At 38.8% G+C, this 18,333-nt stretch overlaps 1 protein-coding gene across 1 annotated transcript; it reads right to left on the bottom strand.

Annotated features, from left to right (window-relative positions):
* Positions 1–227: 227 nt before the first annotated feature.
* CST3 (cystatin C) lies at positions 228–12,756 on the bottom strand. The gene is made up of 3 exons (XM_089516370.1): positions 12,526–12,756; positions 3,662–3,775; positions 228–590 (listed from the first exon to the last, which is right to left on the bottom strand). The coding sequence occupies exons 1-3, from the start codon at positions 12,739–12,741 to the stop codon at positions 513–515; spliced, it is 408 nt and encodes a 135-aa protein (XP_089372496.1). The 5' UTR covers positions 12,742–12,756; the 3' UTR covers positions 228–512.
* Between the last annotated feature and the right edge of the window lie 5,577 nt (positions 12,757–18,333).

Below are 18,333 nucleotides of genomic sequence, written 5' to 3' on the forward strand. Positions count from 1 at the left end.
TCCATTAAGACTGTCATGTTAGCTTTCACTCTCAGTCACCTGTGGCTTATGTACCTAAGACGAAGACCATATGCCGAAGGTGGCATATATTATTTTGGTAGTACTGATGCATGTGTGGGGAGGGAATCTTATGTGTGGGTGACTAGATATATTGCAAAATAAGAAACAGAGAGCCAGCATGGTGTAGAGGTACTGTCCTTGTAGCAAAGAATATCAACAGCACACTATTTTTAAAAGTCAATCCTTGACAAAGTAATTTTTTATTTTCCCCCAATCTAATATAGCATGATAACACTGGTTACAAAGTAAATGTTAAGCAATAAGAAACAGTTAGAAAGCATCTTTTAAAGAATACTATACGGATTTACTTGTTTCAAACAAGTATATGTAAGTATTTCGGAGTTAGCAGAAACCTCATTCTTGTGAAAACATCTGAATTATTGCTCTTCATAAAAAGGGGAAAATATCTTCAGAACGGCAGCTTGTTTTCCTGGTCCAAAATAAACACATGTTTACTCGCAGTTGTTTTTGAGCATGGAAATGCGGTTTAACCAAGGAACACTGTACACCTCAAAGTTGCAAGTCACATGCTGTGGAAAGAAGAGAAGAGAGTAGTGAGAAACCATGAATACTATCAGAAATAAAACATAGGTTGCATCTGCACTGCAGATTTAATTGTTTGACACCATTTTAACTGCCATGCCTCAATGCTACGGAATTCTGGAATTTGTAGTTTTGTGAGATCTTTAGCCTTCTCATCACAGAGCTCTGGTGCCACAACAAACTATAAATCCCAGGATTCCATAGGATGGAGCCAAAGCATTTAAAGCAGTGTCAAACTGCATTATTTCTGCAGTGCAGATGCAGCCACAGCTTCAAGGCAGTGTTAAGGTAGTCGAGGACCTGGAAATGTTCTAAAAACAGGATCCCACTGGTGCACATACATGAGTTCCCCTTTCAGGCCTAAGGCAGGAGGCAATGGCTCTGGACATTCTTCTGTTCTAGGTTCCTGCTGGTGTGCAAGTCTCAGACATTGATGCAAGCTGATTCTTAAAACTTGTTCTGCAGCTGGGAGCTGGCTAGGGTGAGTGGTAAACTCTATCAAGTTACAGGGAGTTTGTGGGATGAGAGATCTACAGTGCTCCTCTCCCAAGGAACATTTCTGTCTTGACAGCACTGCTGTACAAGTGTGTGAGTGTGCATACATACTCACTTGCACATATACCATCTTCAAGTATCTTGTTAAACTAGATCACTTAATTTGTATGTTTAATATGGAAACTATGCTTCTGTTAATGCAAGCTAAAATAGAATTCATCTTCTTTGCTGCAGCTTCACACTGCTGGATCATGTCAACATGTATTGCTGGAACCAAGTGTCCCCCATCCTACACCTGTGCATTTGTTGTTGTTTTTCTGTGGCCTAAATACAGAATTTTGCATTTGTCTTTGTTGAATTAAATTTTATTCATTTCTGCCCAGACTGCTAGTTTATCTAGGTCCTTTTGATTTCTGATCCTACCTTACAATGTGTTAGCCATTTTTTATGTGTCTGTCCTCTGCAAAACCTGATAAAATCTGTTGGGGGTTGCAGTTCAACAACACTTGGATTACACTTTGTTTTAGCTGGATAGATTCCTGGGAACTGGCTTTTTATGCCGTTTGTTTTATATCCACAATACAGCAAGATGCTATGATGATGCTGACCTCAAGGTGTTTGTATAGTATATGCAGTCAAATTATACTTTGTATGCAGAGATACTGTATGCATAGGTATGGTGTCTGCCTACACACACACACACACTTGCAGCCCATCTGAGATTTTTGTTTTCTTTTAAGACTTTCAAGTATAATCATTTACTTTTCCTCATAGGAGTTAGTGGTAATCCTTCCTCATCCCGTTCCAAAAAGGCAAAGGGAATCTGTGGGGCACCACTCTAGTTGGGGATCAAAATGCTCCTTTTCTGTTGTGAATCCAGATTCTATGAATCAAGACTTTTGCTGCATTATCATAAGATCTAAGGCCTATCCAAAGAGCCAACTGTGACAGAACACTGTGATTTGGCAAAGAGAGAGAGAAACACACAAACTACTGTAAATGCAATTCACTTCATGAAAGTCCTATTGCTTTCAATGAGAGAGGTTAAGCCTATGCCTGACTATTGAGACTAATGGACTTGAAGTGCTTAATTCTGACTGGATTGTAACCCAAATTATTAGCAAACATGAATACGCATGGACATAAAACCTATAGTTGAAACTTTAAGAGTTACAGTTCAGGTTCAAGGGTAACTTTCAAGGTTGTAATATTTGTAACATTTGTAACTGCAACTGCAACTGTAACATTTGTCAAATTGTAAAATTTGACAAAGAATAAAGCTAAAATGCTCATGGACTTTTGTACTTGGATTTGCATGGCTGCTAACTGTTACAATGACAATACTAAAAATATTTACTAGAAAGTAAATTATACTGAAAAGAAGGATGAATTCTTTCCAGTTAAAATGGATAAAGCTGCACTGCATATGTGTAAAGTTCAGGGTTTTTGAAATAAAAAAAACCCCACAAGTGTTTTAGAAGAGGAGAAATATCACAACCATCATAATTACAAATGGAACAAACAATTATCACAATTGATGTTGCAGCTGCTACAACAAAGGAACTTGGACTAGTTTGGGAAAGAAGGCTTTTGTGCTGTGCTTAAGGGGAAGTCTTCTGACTCACTAAACAGCTGATCTAAGAGCTTTTGATTAGTCAACATTCCTCACTAAGAAAAAACACACAGAGACTCTTGTTTGCTAAACAGAGCCCTCTGCAACTCAGTGTATTTCCCCTTTCAACATCTGTTGACTATAGCTAAAAAAAGATTTTAGCTATCTTAAGTAATCAGTCCATGTTGACCAGTCTATGTACTCATGTGGCTGAAACAAAATGAAGGGGAGGGCAGTGGGAGGAGGACAAGATAGCCTTGTGATATGAAAGCACAGAAAAACCATGGCTCTGGCCTAGGTATCTCCACCATCAGCCACATTAAGTAGATCCGATTTTCAATAGTGTACCTTAGTAGAAACAAAAGCCACAGAAATTTCACTGGCATTTAGTGGGGGAATGCTACATTGGTTGCCTAGGACTAAGCACAAAAGAATTCATTGTTCTGAATGGACATGTTTAGTATTGCACTATATATCAAAATGCTTTTCTTTGGAAAAGAGGACCTCTGTTAGGGTGGGGATGGAGACAAGAAGATAGTCATCTACTCTGTATGTGTGTGTGTTGTATGCCTTCAAGTTGTTTTTTGACATATGGTGACCCTAAGGAGAACCTGTAACAGACTTTTCTTGGAAAAATTTTGGAATTAGTTTTCTTCTTTGGAACTACTTTTCACTTGTGTGGTTGTTTTTTTTAAAGTAGTGCTGTAATGCCAGGGGAACAAGCCCTGCCCAATATTAGGTAGCCCTGTAAATCACCAGATGAAGTCAAAAGGTGCAAGGAGTTTTTATGTGTCATTTTATATAACATTGTGCAATTTATGTAACATTTCTGTGACCATCAGCCCTCCTTTAATTGCCATCATCACTGCTGTCATTTGCCTGTCTCAGTGATGCTTAGTACTGTTAAACATTGTGTTTTTTTTTCTTGTAGCTGTCATTTCTGTCACATACCTTAGCCAGTTCTGGTGCTTCATGGAAGGCACAGTTCTCCAGGCTAGCTGCTGACTTAGTACAAGTTGTTCGCCCCACTTCAGCAGTGATAATATATTTGATTCCAGCAACAATCTACAAAACGAAACAAAGACTGTTTAATAAACCAAATGTTCAGTTTTGTCATTACCCGCATCTTAATTGCATAAGAAAAGATGGGATTCAGCAGATTTGTAAATTACACCTGAGTGTGATAGCCCTCCACACCACCCCAAGAATGCCATTCTAAATAGTGTCATTTGCCCATATGGAAATAAAGTCAGTTAGTGTCAAGGTCTAGCCCCCTGAACACCTCCTCCATGTGGATAACAAATTGATATCAATGGGATATATAAAAGCATGCAGCCGTGAGGGTGCCCCAGTGAGGGAAATTGCTTTGCCATATAAGGACATCTGGTAAGCACAGCATAGGGGAGCTCAAGAGCACATAGACAGGACAGGTAAATTGAGATCAGAATCAGCATAATCCCTGCATTGAAAGGAGTGATGGTGGGTGATAGACCTGGTACTGTTCATGTGTAAGCACCATGTCTATAGCCCACCATCCAAGTACACTCCCCTCCCCTTTTCTCCAAGGACATTTGCAGATTGTCCAGCCATTCTCAACTCATTTGCTCTTTCTTCCCTCCTGGAAATCTTTTCACCTTTTGAAATCTGCCCCAGGATATGGTTTGCCCTATAAATATGCCTGCCAAAGCATCCCCAATTCAGTCGCATTTGGGATTAAGACACTCTGTCCATATCTCACCTGACTCCTCAGCATAAGCTGGCCATGCCATGGTCCCAAGGCAGCTGCTGAGCCATTTTCATTGGGTACCATAAGACACAGAAGCATCTTTTGCATGTGCCTTTCCATTCAGACACTGGTTACAATGTGGACTTTGTCATGAATGACTGGGTCAGAAAATTCACAGTAGCCACAATTGGAGTTAATGTGCAAGAAGAGAACTAGGGAACTGTAATGGAGGTTTCTAGATACAGTAAGTTCCTATTCAAATCTCTATTAAGCAATGGATTGGACTGAGTTGCTTCGGGAAACTACCATCACTTGACCTAACCTATTTTACAGGAGTGACAACAGAGCTTGGAAATGTTTCTAAGGTCTGTATTACATAAGGATAAAATAAATAAATCCCTACATTCAATTTCTGGTACGAAGGGGGAAATGAATAAATTTACCCACTGCAGTCTTTGCCCTCAGAAGACCTGTATCAATAAGAGGGCACTGCAAGTTGCAATCTGTCACTCAGTACTAATGAAGTTCAATAGTTTTCACTGATGCATGCCACTTATATGACATGTGATAGCAGCCACTAGCTTAAACAGCTTTACTAAACATTGTGCAAAATTCCCAGAAGATTATCAACCACAAGATGGAACCTTCAGGTTCAGAATCAACATTCCTCTGAATAACAGGCAGAAATGTGAGGTGGAAAATTTTCTGATACTGTATTTTTCCATGGATTTTTTTTTTTACATCATACACAGACACACTTGTTTATCTATAACTGTCTCTGGGCTTTTGTACTGCAATCAACCATGTTAGGTGAGCTAAATATGAGATATGCATACTCCTAGTACTGAAAAAGGAACAGATTAACAAATGAACATACTTCTAAGCTTGTTTTTATTTCACAAAATCTCCTGCTTCTTAATCATTCAAAATGTGAGAAATTGTCTGTGCCCATAGATGATTGTTCAGATAAATTTTATTAAATCAGCTTTTTTTCTCAGTTTGAAATGGAACTGATATGTAGTTTAAAAAGTGAGTGACTGAATCTGAAGGTACTAGTTATAGTTCAGCAAAAGAAAGTTAAACTGTTGATATAACACAACATATACAGCTCTCTTTAAGTATGTGTCCTTAAAAATGTGTTCTTTTAGGTGAAGTCTTTTTTGTTAAATACAGGAGAAGCATATGCTATTCTTTTTATGTTATTACAAATACAGTAGGTATCTGCTGGGATTTGGTTCTGGGACCATCTGTAGATACCAAAATCCGTTGATACCCAAGTCCCATTAATTACAATAGCACTGTAAGATGGTGTCCCTTCTGTAAAATGGCAAAATCAAGGTTTGCTTTTTGGAATTTGTCTATTTTAAAGATATATTGAAACTGTGGATGTTTGAATCTGTGGATAAAACATCTGTGGATATGGAGTACTGACTGTAATCTCACAAAACAATTTCCATGTAAGGCATTGAATGTGGTTGAACATAATATTTAAACCAAATGTGCTAAATCAAAAAACATTATTTAGACACTGGATATTTTCTGGAATTTTCCCCCAGTTCTCCTTTGTCTGGAAAACCCACATCACTGATACCAGTCACTCTGCCTCTGAACTCAGAGGCATGTGACTGGCAATAGTTATGACAGAATTGAGAGCATGTAATAGATGGAAATGTCTCCCACAAGTGTACTGAAGAAGTTAATTCTCCAATAAACTGACTGTTCAAACACTACAGGGTAACTTTGTGCATGTGTGTCTGCGTGCATGTGCTTTCAAATCACCTGTCAACCTATGGCAACCCCACAAATTTCATAGGGTTTCTTATGCAAGGAATACTCAAGAGGTGGTTTGCCACTTCCTTCCTCTGAAATACAGCCTACAGAGCCTGGTCTTTATTGGCAGTGTCCCACCCAGAAACTAGCTGACCCTGCTTAGCTTCCAAGATCAGACAGGATCTGGTGCCTTTATGGTATTTAGCGTAACAATAATTATGTTTGTTTGAAAGAATGGGTGCAAAGCAAACAAATCAAGGGAGCCTGGACTACTTCATGGTTGTTCATTGCCCTATGCAAATAGACCAGGCACCTCAAAACTGCCTCAGTGTTTTAGATTATTCATCTGTCTATTGCAGAGCTTAGAAAAGTTATCTTTCTGGACTAGAGTTCTCAGACTCCCCATCAAACAAGGTCACTGGGCATGCCAGCCAGAGGATTCCAGGAGTTCTCATTTAAAAAAGTAACTTTTCCAAGAGTTGGCCTATTGATATGTCCTGCTGTAAACAGGAAAACATGCACACTGCTTCTGACAAAGCTGGGACCTATTTAGCCCTGTTAGACTTGCCAGTTCGCATGATCAGCCCCGCTCCAAGGGGATGGACAAAAGCCACTTTGCTCCAAATTGCATGCCAGATAGAAGAAACATACTTCTTTATATTTCAGAACTGTATAAAACATACAGTTAAAAATAAATGAAGTCAGGGTAGGGAAGAGAAGAGAAACTGCTTCTTGAGCCTCAGAGATTAGAAACACGAAGAAACAGAAATGAAACACAAAGGGGGTCTGACTACACAGCAGATGAATGACTCACAGCCACATCTTCCTTTTATTTTGTCAAGGCCAACTACTGCTTCTGACAAAGAAGGCCAGCTGACAAACAATCAGCTGTTCACCAAATTGTGTTAAAAGTGACTACACTGCGAAGTGGCAGAGTTTGCTGGTTCTGTTTAAGTGAACATGTGAGGAGGAGGAAGTGCAGCATTCTCTCTTAGAGCATTCATGCACTTTTTAAAAAGATCAAGTTGGTCCCCCTGTAAGGAAGGGAGAAAGACAAAGTCAGGTTATAGCTCCTGTGCTGTTCCAAATTCCTTTTGAAATCTTCAAAAGAGCTGGCACAGCATGGTTTCTAGCTGGAATATGCCCAAAGACTGTACGCAGCATATCTGAATTAGTACTGCTAAAGTGGAGAAAGGAACAGAGGAGGAGTACTTTGTCCTAAGTAGGTCAAGAATGTTCCAGCAAACAACCCACAATCTGGGCTAGCATTTACATGGGCAGAAAAATAAGGCCTCTCCTCTTTTCAATTACTTATTTCCTGGAACACTGCAGGGGTGCAGAGGAGAGGAAGGAGGAGAGTTGGTCCCCAGCACATAATAACAAGTCTACTTCTGTTCTCCTGATGTCTAGGACTGCCAAGTTTTCTCCCAGCTATGGTCTTGTGCCTTTAATAGCAGTCTAGTATGCAGAAGTTTAGAGCCAGCGAGGTGTACCATCGGACTAGGATTCCAGGATACCAGGGTTTGAATCCCCACCTGATCATGGAAATCCACTGGGTGACTTTGGGCAAGTCACATTATCTCAGTCTAAGAGGAAGCCAAAGACAAATGTGAACAAATCTTGTGAAGCAAACCCTAGAAGAAGGTCACCCTAAATAAGAGTCGACTTGAAGGCACATAACAACCACAACACGCCAAAAATTTAGAGAGAAAACTTCCCCACCAACAATGCCTGCTAGAAGCAAGAGTGAGTTGTATTAAAGTTGGCCCTCTGTATTCACAGATTCCATATCCTTGGATTCAACCAACCATGGTTTTAAAATATTCACTAAATCATCATCATCTAAAAAAGAAAGCTTGATTTTGCCATTCTGCATAAGAGATGCCATTTTACTATGCCACTGTATATACTGGAACTTGGACATCCTCAGATTTTGGTATCTATGAGGGTCCTGAAATCTAACCCCAGTGGATACAAACCGCCCACTGTATTTCTGTATTTTTAGTCACTGTTAATGGCACAGGATCAAAAAGGGAGCGAGAAACAGGACAAAACTCAGAGAGACATCTCAAGACATTAATGCTTCAGCTCATTGTCACTGGACTTGTTTCAGACTCCAGTTACAAAGGTCTCAGGCAGCAGAACTGTGGGAAAAATCCAGCAGAAGGCAGTTATTTATGCTGATACGTCTTACTGTGATTTTTCAGGGCTGGCACTGTGAGATGATCACTGCAAGCAAAAGATGAGGGGGCAGCAAGTTGTTCTTCTTTAATGTAACTGAACGTTTACTTTCAGGATTAATGAGTGCCAGATAGGAGCTTTTCTGTCTCAGATGCCTAAACAAGTTGCCCTTAATTTTGAGATGGGGGGGGGGGGCAGTTTGAAGAATTTGCCTCTAGCAGTCAAATGTCTGAGCACCTAAGGCTTGGGCACTACAACGTTTCCCAAACTGCCTGTTTCCAGAAACAAAACCAGCAACAAGGCTAGTGAAAAGGGTGGGAAATAAATAGCCAGGTATCTGATACAAAAGAAAAGTGAAGGACAGCAAATTTGAGAGCAAGGAAGTTTTACTGGCTGTTGGGTGAACCAAAAAGAAAAAGATGGTCTCCACTCCATGCATGAGGAAATAGACTCTAGTCTACGAAAGCTCATACTACCACTTCTTTCTTTCAGTTAGTCCCAATAGTGTTGCAAGTTCCTTTTCCTTACTGACTTTGCAGACTAACACAGCTAGGTTTTGGAATTCTTCCTGCAAAAAACATAGCCACCATTTCATAGATAAAATCATTCTGATTAGTTCTGTCTTATTTCCCAGAGTTGATATAGTTCTGCTGTATGTAACCTTGACCCCTTCTTGTCTAGTGTTGATGGATACTTTTCAATTTGTGCACTCTGAGGATGTGGACAGAGGATTAGACTCACCACATGTGTACTAGACCCTTGTCCTTCCAAGCTTATTGAACAGGACAGAGGAGGACTTGCTGAGCAGGTAAGGAAAGCAATTAATGCTTCTTTAAAACAAGGCAGCCCAACACACCTGAAAGCAACTGTATTAAGATCACTTCTGGGGAAAAAATAAAAATCCTGCCCTGGATCCTACTATACTAGACAACTATAGGCCAGTCTCTTAATCCTCCAGTTCTGGACACGATACCAGATTAATCGATGGTATCTCAAGTCTGGGGCTTCCTGGATGAGAAGGATTATCTAGAAATCCATATCAGTTTGGTTTCAGACCTGGTTATGGGACAGAAACAGCTTTGGTCACTTTGGTGGATGAGCTTGGAGAGGGGGAGTGCGTCCCTGTTGGTTCTGCTGGACCTCTCAGTGACTTTCAATACCATCAGTCATGGGTCACCTCTCTAGGATGATGCTTGGCGGTATTGTTGTACAGTGTCTCCGTTCTTTCTTGGAGGGGCATTCTCAGAGTGTAGTGCTGAAGGTTTCTGTTTCCACTCCTTGGCCATTGCCCTGCAGTGTCCCTTAGGGTTCAGTCTTGTCCCTTATGCTATTTAACATATACATGAAACTTCTGTGATTTTCCAAAACCTCTGTCCAGAGTTTTAGAGTTCAGTGTCACCGGTATGCTGACGATACCCAGCTCTATCTCTCCTTTCCACCTAAATCCATGGAAGAAGTTCCTGCACTAAACCAGTGCCTGGCAGTTGTAATGGACTAGATGAGGGCAAAAAAATCTTAATCTAGACAAGACAGAGGTGCTCCTGGTCAATCAAAAGGCAGATCTGGGAATAGGGATTCAATCCAGTGTTAGATGCAGCTACACTTCCCCTGAATCAGTAATGAGATCTTGTAGCAGCTTTGAGATTAACTGAAAGAAAACAGTAGGCAGCATGAGCTTTTGTAGTTGCTGCCAACTTCTTTCTTTTTTCCCAGTTAGTTTCAAAGGTGCTACCAGATCTCTCTACATAACACAGCTATATCTTTGAACTCCCCCTGGAAATGCAGGTTTACAGTTTTGAGGTACTCCTGGACTCAGCTATGAACCTGGAGGCCCAGGTTTCAGCAGAGATCAGGAGTGCTTTTGCACAGTTAAAGCTAGTGTGCCAGCTGCACCCAGCCACAGTGGCACATGCCTTGGTTACATCAAGTGTGGAGTTTCTTCCTTCTCATACCCTCATTTTCTAACTTCTTTTTCTGCCCCTCATTCCAACCTTCCTCCTTCTTCTATCAAAATAAGAAGGAATTTGGTAAGAGAGTGATAAGAGGTGGAAATTAGATGTAGGGCTAGCGGAGGCTTTCCTCTGTAGAAAGTGGTTGGATGAATGTGTGAGAACCCCAGTGGGATTGTAGTGAGAGAGTGTGTTATGATTAGGGTATATTGCTGTGTTGTATCTGTTTATCGGGTGTGCTCTGCGATTATCTTGTTTATTTCAAATAAAGATTAATTAAAAAAGAAAAGTGCATAACTTCAGTTTGAAGCTGAGAGAGTATAAATTGCTCATAAGTCAGAAAGGACTGGAAGACACACAACAACAACAACAACAACAACAAAACAATAATGTAATATGATCTATAAACAAATAAATTTAAAAAATATAAAATAATAAAACTAAAATCCATAAATATATAAATATTTTTAAAATATAAAATAATACAAACTGAAATATAAAAATAAAACACAAAATATATAAGTAAATATTTTTAAAAATATAAAATAATAAAAACTAAAATATAAAATATTTAATTCCCAGTGATTGGGCGGCATATAAATAAAACCTATTATTATTATTATTATTATTATTAAAAATAAAATACATAAATATATAAATATATAAATAAATATTTTTAAAAATATAAAATAATAAAACATAAAAATAAAACACAAAATATATAAGTAAATATTTTTAAAAATATAAAATAATAAAAACTAAAATATAAAATATTTAATTCCCAGTGATTGGGCGGCATATAAATAAAACCTATTATTATTATTATTATTATTATTATTAAAAATAAAATACATAAATATATAAATATATAAATAAATATTTTTAAAAATATAAAATAATAAAACATAAAAATAAAACACAAAATATATAAGTAAATATTTTTAAAAATATAAAATAATAAAAACTAAAATATAAAATATTTAATTCCCAGTGATTGGGCGGCATATAAATAAAACCTATTATTATTATTATTATTATTATTATTAAAAATAAAATACATAAATATATAAATATATAAATAAATATTTTTAAAAATATAAAATAATAAAACATAAAAATAAAACACAAAATATATAAGTAAATATTTTTAAAAATATAAAATAATAAAAACTAAAATATAAAATATTTAATTCCCAGTGATTGGGCGGCATATAAATAAAACCTATTATTATTATTATTATTATTATTATTAAAAATAAAATACATAAATATATAAATATATAAATAAATATTTTTAAAAATATAAAATAATAAAACATAAAAATAAAACACAAAATATATAAGTAAATATTTTTAAAAATATAAAATAATAAAAACTAAAATATAAAATATTTAATTCCCAGTGATTGGGCGGCATATAAATAAAACCTATTATTATTATTATTATTATTATTATTATTAAAAATAAAATACATAAATATATAAATATATAAATAAATATTTTTAAAAATATAAAATAATAAAACATAAAAATAAAACACAAAATATATAAGTAAATATTTTTAAAAATATAAAATAATAAAAACTAAAATATAAAATATTTAATTCCCAGTGATTGGGCGGCATATAAATAAAACCTATTATTATTATTATTATTATTATTAAAAATAAAATACATAAATATATAAATATATAAATAAATATTTTTAAAAATATAAAATAATAAAACATAAAAATAAAACACAAAACATATAAATAAATATTTTTAAAAAATATAAAATAATAAAACTAAAAATCCATAAATATATAAATATTTTAAAAATATAAAATAATAAAAACTGAAACATAAAAATAAAACACAAAATATATAAATAAATATTTTAAAAATATAAAATAATAAGAGTAAAATATAAAAGAATAAAAATAAATCCTTGGCAAGGTTTGTTCGGAGAGGAGCTTTGCCCTGGCCTTCCCCTGAGGCTGAGAGAGTGTGAGTTGCTCATATAAATCAGAAAGGACTTGGAGACACAACAACAACAACAACAACAACACCAGCCATCCTGACCCTGGGGGTATGATGGTTGCTGCTGCTGCTGTTGCTGCTGAGTGCCCTCCTCCCTGATAGAGACACAGACACACAGACTCTCCCTGGAGGGAGGCTTCTCTGAGCCAGGCTCCCTGCTGCTTACTTGCTTCTTGACGCTGAGGACCTGGGCGACGCGGCTGCCGTACATGTCGTTGCTGGCGCTGTTGTACTGGTTCATGGCGAAGCGGAGGGCCTGCTGGACGCCCTCCTCGTTGGCCGAGACCTCCACCGGCGCCCCCACTATCCGCTCAGCCCCGGCCCCGGCCACCGCGCCCACCACCACGGCCCCCCACAGACACAGCCACCCCGAGAGACCCATACTGACTAGGACTAGAAGGAGGAAGGAAGCCCAATGCGCCACAGGGAAGCCTGGCCGAGCTTTAGTATTATTATGAGAGGCCCCGCCTCGCCTGGGTCTCCGCCTCGGGGCTCCAAACCCCGCCCATGAGGCCCAGGCCTCGCCCACTGAGAGAGCGCGGGCTAAGGCCTAGTGGCTTCAGGGCTGGACTGAGGCCCTCGAGACCAGGGCTCGGTTTTCAGCTCAGGCATGAAACCCACTGGGGGACCTTGGGAGGGTCACACTCTCTCAGCCTCCTCAGGGGAAGGCCATGGCAAACCACCTCTGAGCAAATCTTTCCCCCAAAAACCCATAAGTCAAGGACTTTGGGCGAGTCACACTCTCTCAGCCTCCTCAGGGGAAGGCCATGGCAAACCTCCTCTGAGCAAATCTTTCCCCCAAAAACCTATAAGTCCAAAAGTGCATGAAGCCACACAACCAGAAAAGGGTTTTGTGTGCTGTGGAGACCAAGGATTCAATAACCAGAGGTCCTCCTTTTTCCAGGGCATGCCCTACATTTCAGCCCTCTTCTCCAGGAGGAATTTATGCAAATCTAGGGCACTCTATAAAGTTTAATAACAACAATAATTCCCAGATATCCTCCATTTTGAGCATGATGACATGACTTACATTTCCCTAGGTGTGTTTTTTGGTTTTGTTTGGGCATGTCCTACATTTTTCTTGCATGACCTACACTGTACGGTGCCTTGTCCTCCTTTTTGATTAGGACATCCAGTCACCCTTCTTGGGTGACCTTGGGCAAGTCACACTCTCTCAGCCTCAGAGGGAGGTAAAGGCAAACCCCTAATCTTGCCAAGACAGCCCTACATCCTGTTACTCAGGCTCTTACAAGCTTACGCTAATTCCCCCAACATTTCATGAAACTGACAGTTGCCAGGGTTTGGACCTAGTATTTTTTCTATGAAAAGCTCATGTTGTATTACGAAAATAAAGCATGGCCATGAAGGGGCTTTATCAAGCCAAAGCCTTGCTTTTTAAACAGGCCTCCTCTGCTTTCATTTGGCCATTCTCTACCTTTGGGGACGGTGGGCAAGAATAATATATAACATCCTGGCACCATGAGGCTTCCAGAGCGTAAAACAGCTCATAGTTGCAGTGTTCTGGACTGCAGTAGGGCATTTGCTGTGTTGATCCTCTCATAAAGAAAGCACTCGTCATAACTGGCTTTTTTTGGGAAAGGATAAGGAAAGTTTGGTCAAAAAATGGTAGAGCACTGAGAGTGAGAATATTAATTGTCTCTGACTTTAGAAGTGAGGGATTGTATCATAGAATTGGAAGAGACCGCAAGGGCCATCCAGTCCAACCGCCTGCCATGCAGGAAATCCAAATCAAAGCATCCTCAGCAGATGGCCATCCAGCCTCTGCTTAAAGACCTCCAAGGAAGGAGACACCACTACACTCTGAGGGAGTGTGTTCCACTGTCGAACAGCCCTTACTGTCAGGAAGTTCCTCCTAATGTTGAGGTGGAATATCTTTTCCTGGAGCTTGCATCCATTGTTGCGTTCTAGCCTCTGGAGCAGCAGAATACAAACTTGCTCCCTCAGTATGACATCCCTTCAAGTATTTAAACATGGTTATCATATCACCCCTTAACCTTCTCTTCTACGGGCTAAACATCCCCCGCTCCCTAAGTTGCTCCTCATAGGACATGGTTTCCAGACCCTTCACCATTTTAATCGCCCTCCTTTGGACATGCTCCAGTTTCTTAATGTCCTTTTTGAATTGTGGTGCCCAGAAATGGACACAATATTCTAGGTGGGGCCTGACCAAAGCAAAATAGAGTGGCACTATTACTTCCCTTGATCTAGACACTATACTTCTATTGATGCAGCCTAAAATCACATTGGCCTTGTTAGCTGCCGCATCACGCTGTTGACTCATGTTCAACTTATGGTCTACTTGAACTCCCAGATTCCTTTCACATGTTACCTCATTCAGCCAGGTGTCCCTCATCCTATATCTGTGCATTTCATTTTTCTGCGCTAAGTGCAGACATTTCTCCATGTTGAATTTCATTTTGTTAGCTTTGGCCTAGCTTTCTAGTCTATTCAGGTCATTTTGAATTTTGATCCTGTCCTCTGGAGTATTAGCTATTCCTCCTAATTTGGTGTCATCTGCATTTGAAAAGTATGCCCCCAATTCTGTCATTGATAAAGATGTTGAATAGCACTGGGCCCAGGACAGAGCCCTGTGGGACCCCACTGGTCACTTCTCTCCAGGAGGAAAAGGAGCCATTGTTGAGCACCCTTTGGGTTCGGCTGGTCAACCAATTACAAATCCATGTAACAGTTACCTTGTCTAGCCCACATTTTACTAGCTTGTTTGCAAGAATGTTGTGGGGTACCTTGTCAAAGGCCTTACTGAAATCAAGATATACTATATCCACAGCATTCCCTTCATCTAACAAGCTAGTAATGTTATCAAAAAGAGATTAGATTTGTCTTGCATGACTTGTTTCTCTGAAAAACATGTTGACTTTTTGTGATTATGGAATTGCCTCCTATATGTTCACAGATTCTCTGTTTAATGATCTCCTCCAGAAGCTTCCCTGGTATTGATTTCAGACTTGTTGGGATCCATTTTCTGGCCTTTTTGAAGATGGGGACAATGCTTGACTTCCTCCAGTCTGCTGGCACTTCTCCTGTTCTCCAGGAGTTCTCAAAGATTATCATCCAACATCAACTTATTAGGAACTTTTGTTATTTATAGCAAAGCATGTCTTGCTGCAGTTTGCTCTGGTATCAAAATGATTGCTGTGAGAAGATTTCACGTCATGTCATCTGAGCAGTAGCCAGGACTGATAGCTGTGTTACCAATCCCCAATTCTCTGCCTAAACTGAAAGTAGGACTGCATTGTGTTAACATACTGCGTCCATGAGTCACAGAAAAGACATTAAAAGCTACACTTTACTTGCAAAGCGTCACTGTGTGTATAATATCAGTACCAGATACATTCTTGATTGCTGCAAGTACAGCACCCATTTTTTTTGAAATAGATATAACATCTCTTACCATGGCTAATTATGGACCACGCTATTAAATACAACCATGTAGCACTCTAGGTTCTTAGGTTTTTGGCTACAAAATTTACAAGAATTTTTTAAAAGATCCTAAATTGCCCAGCTAATCACAAGTATCTATTTTGTAATCCTGTACAACTGCACAAAATGTTCTGTGCAGCCATGCTGGCCAACATGACCACGGAGTTGTCTTCAGACAACGCTGGCTCTTCAGTTTAGTAATGGATACAAGCACCGTCCCTTATATTTGGTTACGATGAAACATTCATGTCAAGGGGAAAGCTCTACCTTTACTTTACAACTGCATACACAGCTCACTGAGGAATTCTACTAAGAAGTCTCGGGTTGGAAATACAGCAAACAGATATATACTCAATGTGTAGCCGTTTCCTCAATTACAGCTGTTCAGTGAGCTACAAAATACAATTTGACTTCTTCAAATGCATCAACCATGATTAGACAATGGATGCATTTTGAAAATGTTTTCAAGTGGTCTGAAGAATGTTCAAAATGTTATGGATTACTGTACTTATGCAAGGTTTACCTAACTTGATTGTTTCATTTCAGATATGCATATTGTTAGTTTTGGAAAAAAAGGCTTGGATGTTGAATTCTGTGTGTGTGTGTGTGTGGTAGAAACTTATTGGTATTCTTTCCATATTTCTGCCTCTTGAGATCAAATTTTCTGTTAAAGAAGTAAAGTCTTGGAACACATCTACTTCATGAACTGAGATCCAGCTACACTTACAGAAGTAACATGATTAAAAAAATGCAAGCGCTTGAAGACATTTATCTGCAACATTTGCTTCACACTTCTCTTAATCTTCAATCTAAGAATAATCTTTTTTTTTAAATCAAACTACAGGTTGAGTCTCCTTTATCCCTTTTTTCATGTGTGGTTCAGACAGGGACACCTTTGATTTTTGATAATTCAGTGTACATAAACTTTGTTTCAGGCACAAAATTATTTAAAACATTGTATAAAATTGTCTTCAGGCTATGTGTATAAGGTATGTATGAAACATAAATAAAGCTGCTTTGGGTCTCTTTGGAGGTACACTGTTTAAATGATGCATGCATCCGAAGAATCCGGAAGCTGCACCAAAGCTCTACTCCAGTGCTTAAGAATGGAGCATGGCTTTGGCGCAACCTCCGGACTCTTAGGACCCATGCATCATTTAAATAGCATACCTCCAAAAAGACACGAAGCAGCTTTATTTTGGCAGTCTATAACAGGCCTAAGATATCTCATTATGTATGTATATGCAAATATAGGTATTCCAAAATCTAAAACCCTGCAATATCCAAAACACTTCAGGCCCCAGGTTTTTCAGTAAGACAGACTACACCTGTATCTGCATTGCACCAGAAAGGCCAACTCTGTACTGTCGAATAAGTCTGTGCCCCCAGTAGCAACCAGGGAATCAAAACAAGGACGCTATACAAGTATGAATATATACAGCTGATTTATGCTGAGTTAGACTCTTAGTTCATCTAGTCTAGCACTATTTATTCCAACTGAGACAGTGACTCCAGTCAGGCCTTTCTGGGTCATTCTTTCCAATAGCCTAACTAAACACAACAGAAACAACTTCTGCAACTCTGAAAAGGAGCCTTCCTAAATGTAGAACATGTGTTTCATCAGTAAGCCATGGCTCTTCCATATAATTTCCAGTACACCAAGCTTTCAAAGTTTAAAACTATGTCAAGAACTTGTCAGGCAAGAATCTCCAAACGTACAAGTTGATTAGTTGAGCAGAGCCTAGAGCAGAGGCAGGAAGTTAAAAAGAGGGTAGGAGCCATTTCCTACTCCTGCACTCCCCTGGGGATGGGGGGGGGGGTGCACTATCGCAATAGGAAATGGTTTGGTTTGATTTTGGCTGATTACTCTGGGGTTTAGGGTTTGTTTTTGCTTTTTTGAAGAGCGGGAGACTTACGGACTTTGGGGGAAGTTTTAAGGCTTAAGCCATTTCAATCTTTCAGGGCAAAAATTACCCTTATTCTTTAAAAAATGGTCTGTTGGCTTTGAAGTTGCCTGCAAAATGGGGCCATGTGGGCAGCACTTTCCCTAGCCCTGGTCTATGCAAGGAGGCAGTAATAATATTTACCACCTTGAATTCATATGGCCTGACCATCACAATTATTGGCTTAGGTTCCCATGTATCACATTGTTCATATGCAATCCCACAAGATCAGGCAAAGTATCAATATTACAGGAATTTAGGCAGAAAGAGGGCCCCAAATATCACTAATAACCTAGTCCAGAAATTCCTGTTCCATGAGCACTCTGATCTTAAGTTTATAACTTTCAGTTTTTAGTTTCTACTAAATACAATCCCAAGATCCAAAATCAGGAACAAATCAGAATTAACATATATCACACTGATTTTAGTAAGAACAACATGAGGATAGTAGACTGTAATAAGCTTAAAGAGTATGAACAATAGGAACTTTTGTTGTTCCATAGGCCCAGTTTATAAAGGACTACTTAAATACAAGATACATTACAAAAACACACAATGAAGCTTTTGAA

This window comes from Sceloporus occidentalis, unplaced genomic scaffold (genome assembly GCF_023333645.1).
Source record: "Sceloporus occidentalis isolate IW3139 unplaced genomic scaffold, rSceOcc1.0.p SCAF_3, whole genome shotgun sequence".
In the NCBI taxonomy this organism is placed as follows: domain Eukaryota; kingdom Metazoa; phylum Chordata; class Lepidosauria; order Squamata; family Phrynosomatidae; genus Sceloporus; species Sceloporus occidentalis.

Bases quoted from the DNA above. Each gene is read 5' to 3' on its own strand.
- CST3 (XM_089516370.1), bottom strand. From the start codon at position 12,741: ATGGGTCTCTCGGGGTGGCTGTGTCTGTGGGGGGCCGTGGTGGTGGGC. The intron at 3,776-12,525 runs GTAAGCAGCAGG...TTCGTTTTGTAG, and splicing joins TCCTCAGCGTCAAGAAGCAA to ATTGTTGCTGGAATCAAATA. The intron at 591-3,661 runs GTATGTGACAGA...TTCTTTCCACAG, and splicing joins AAGCACCAGAACTGGCTAAG to CATGTGACTTGCAACTTTGA.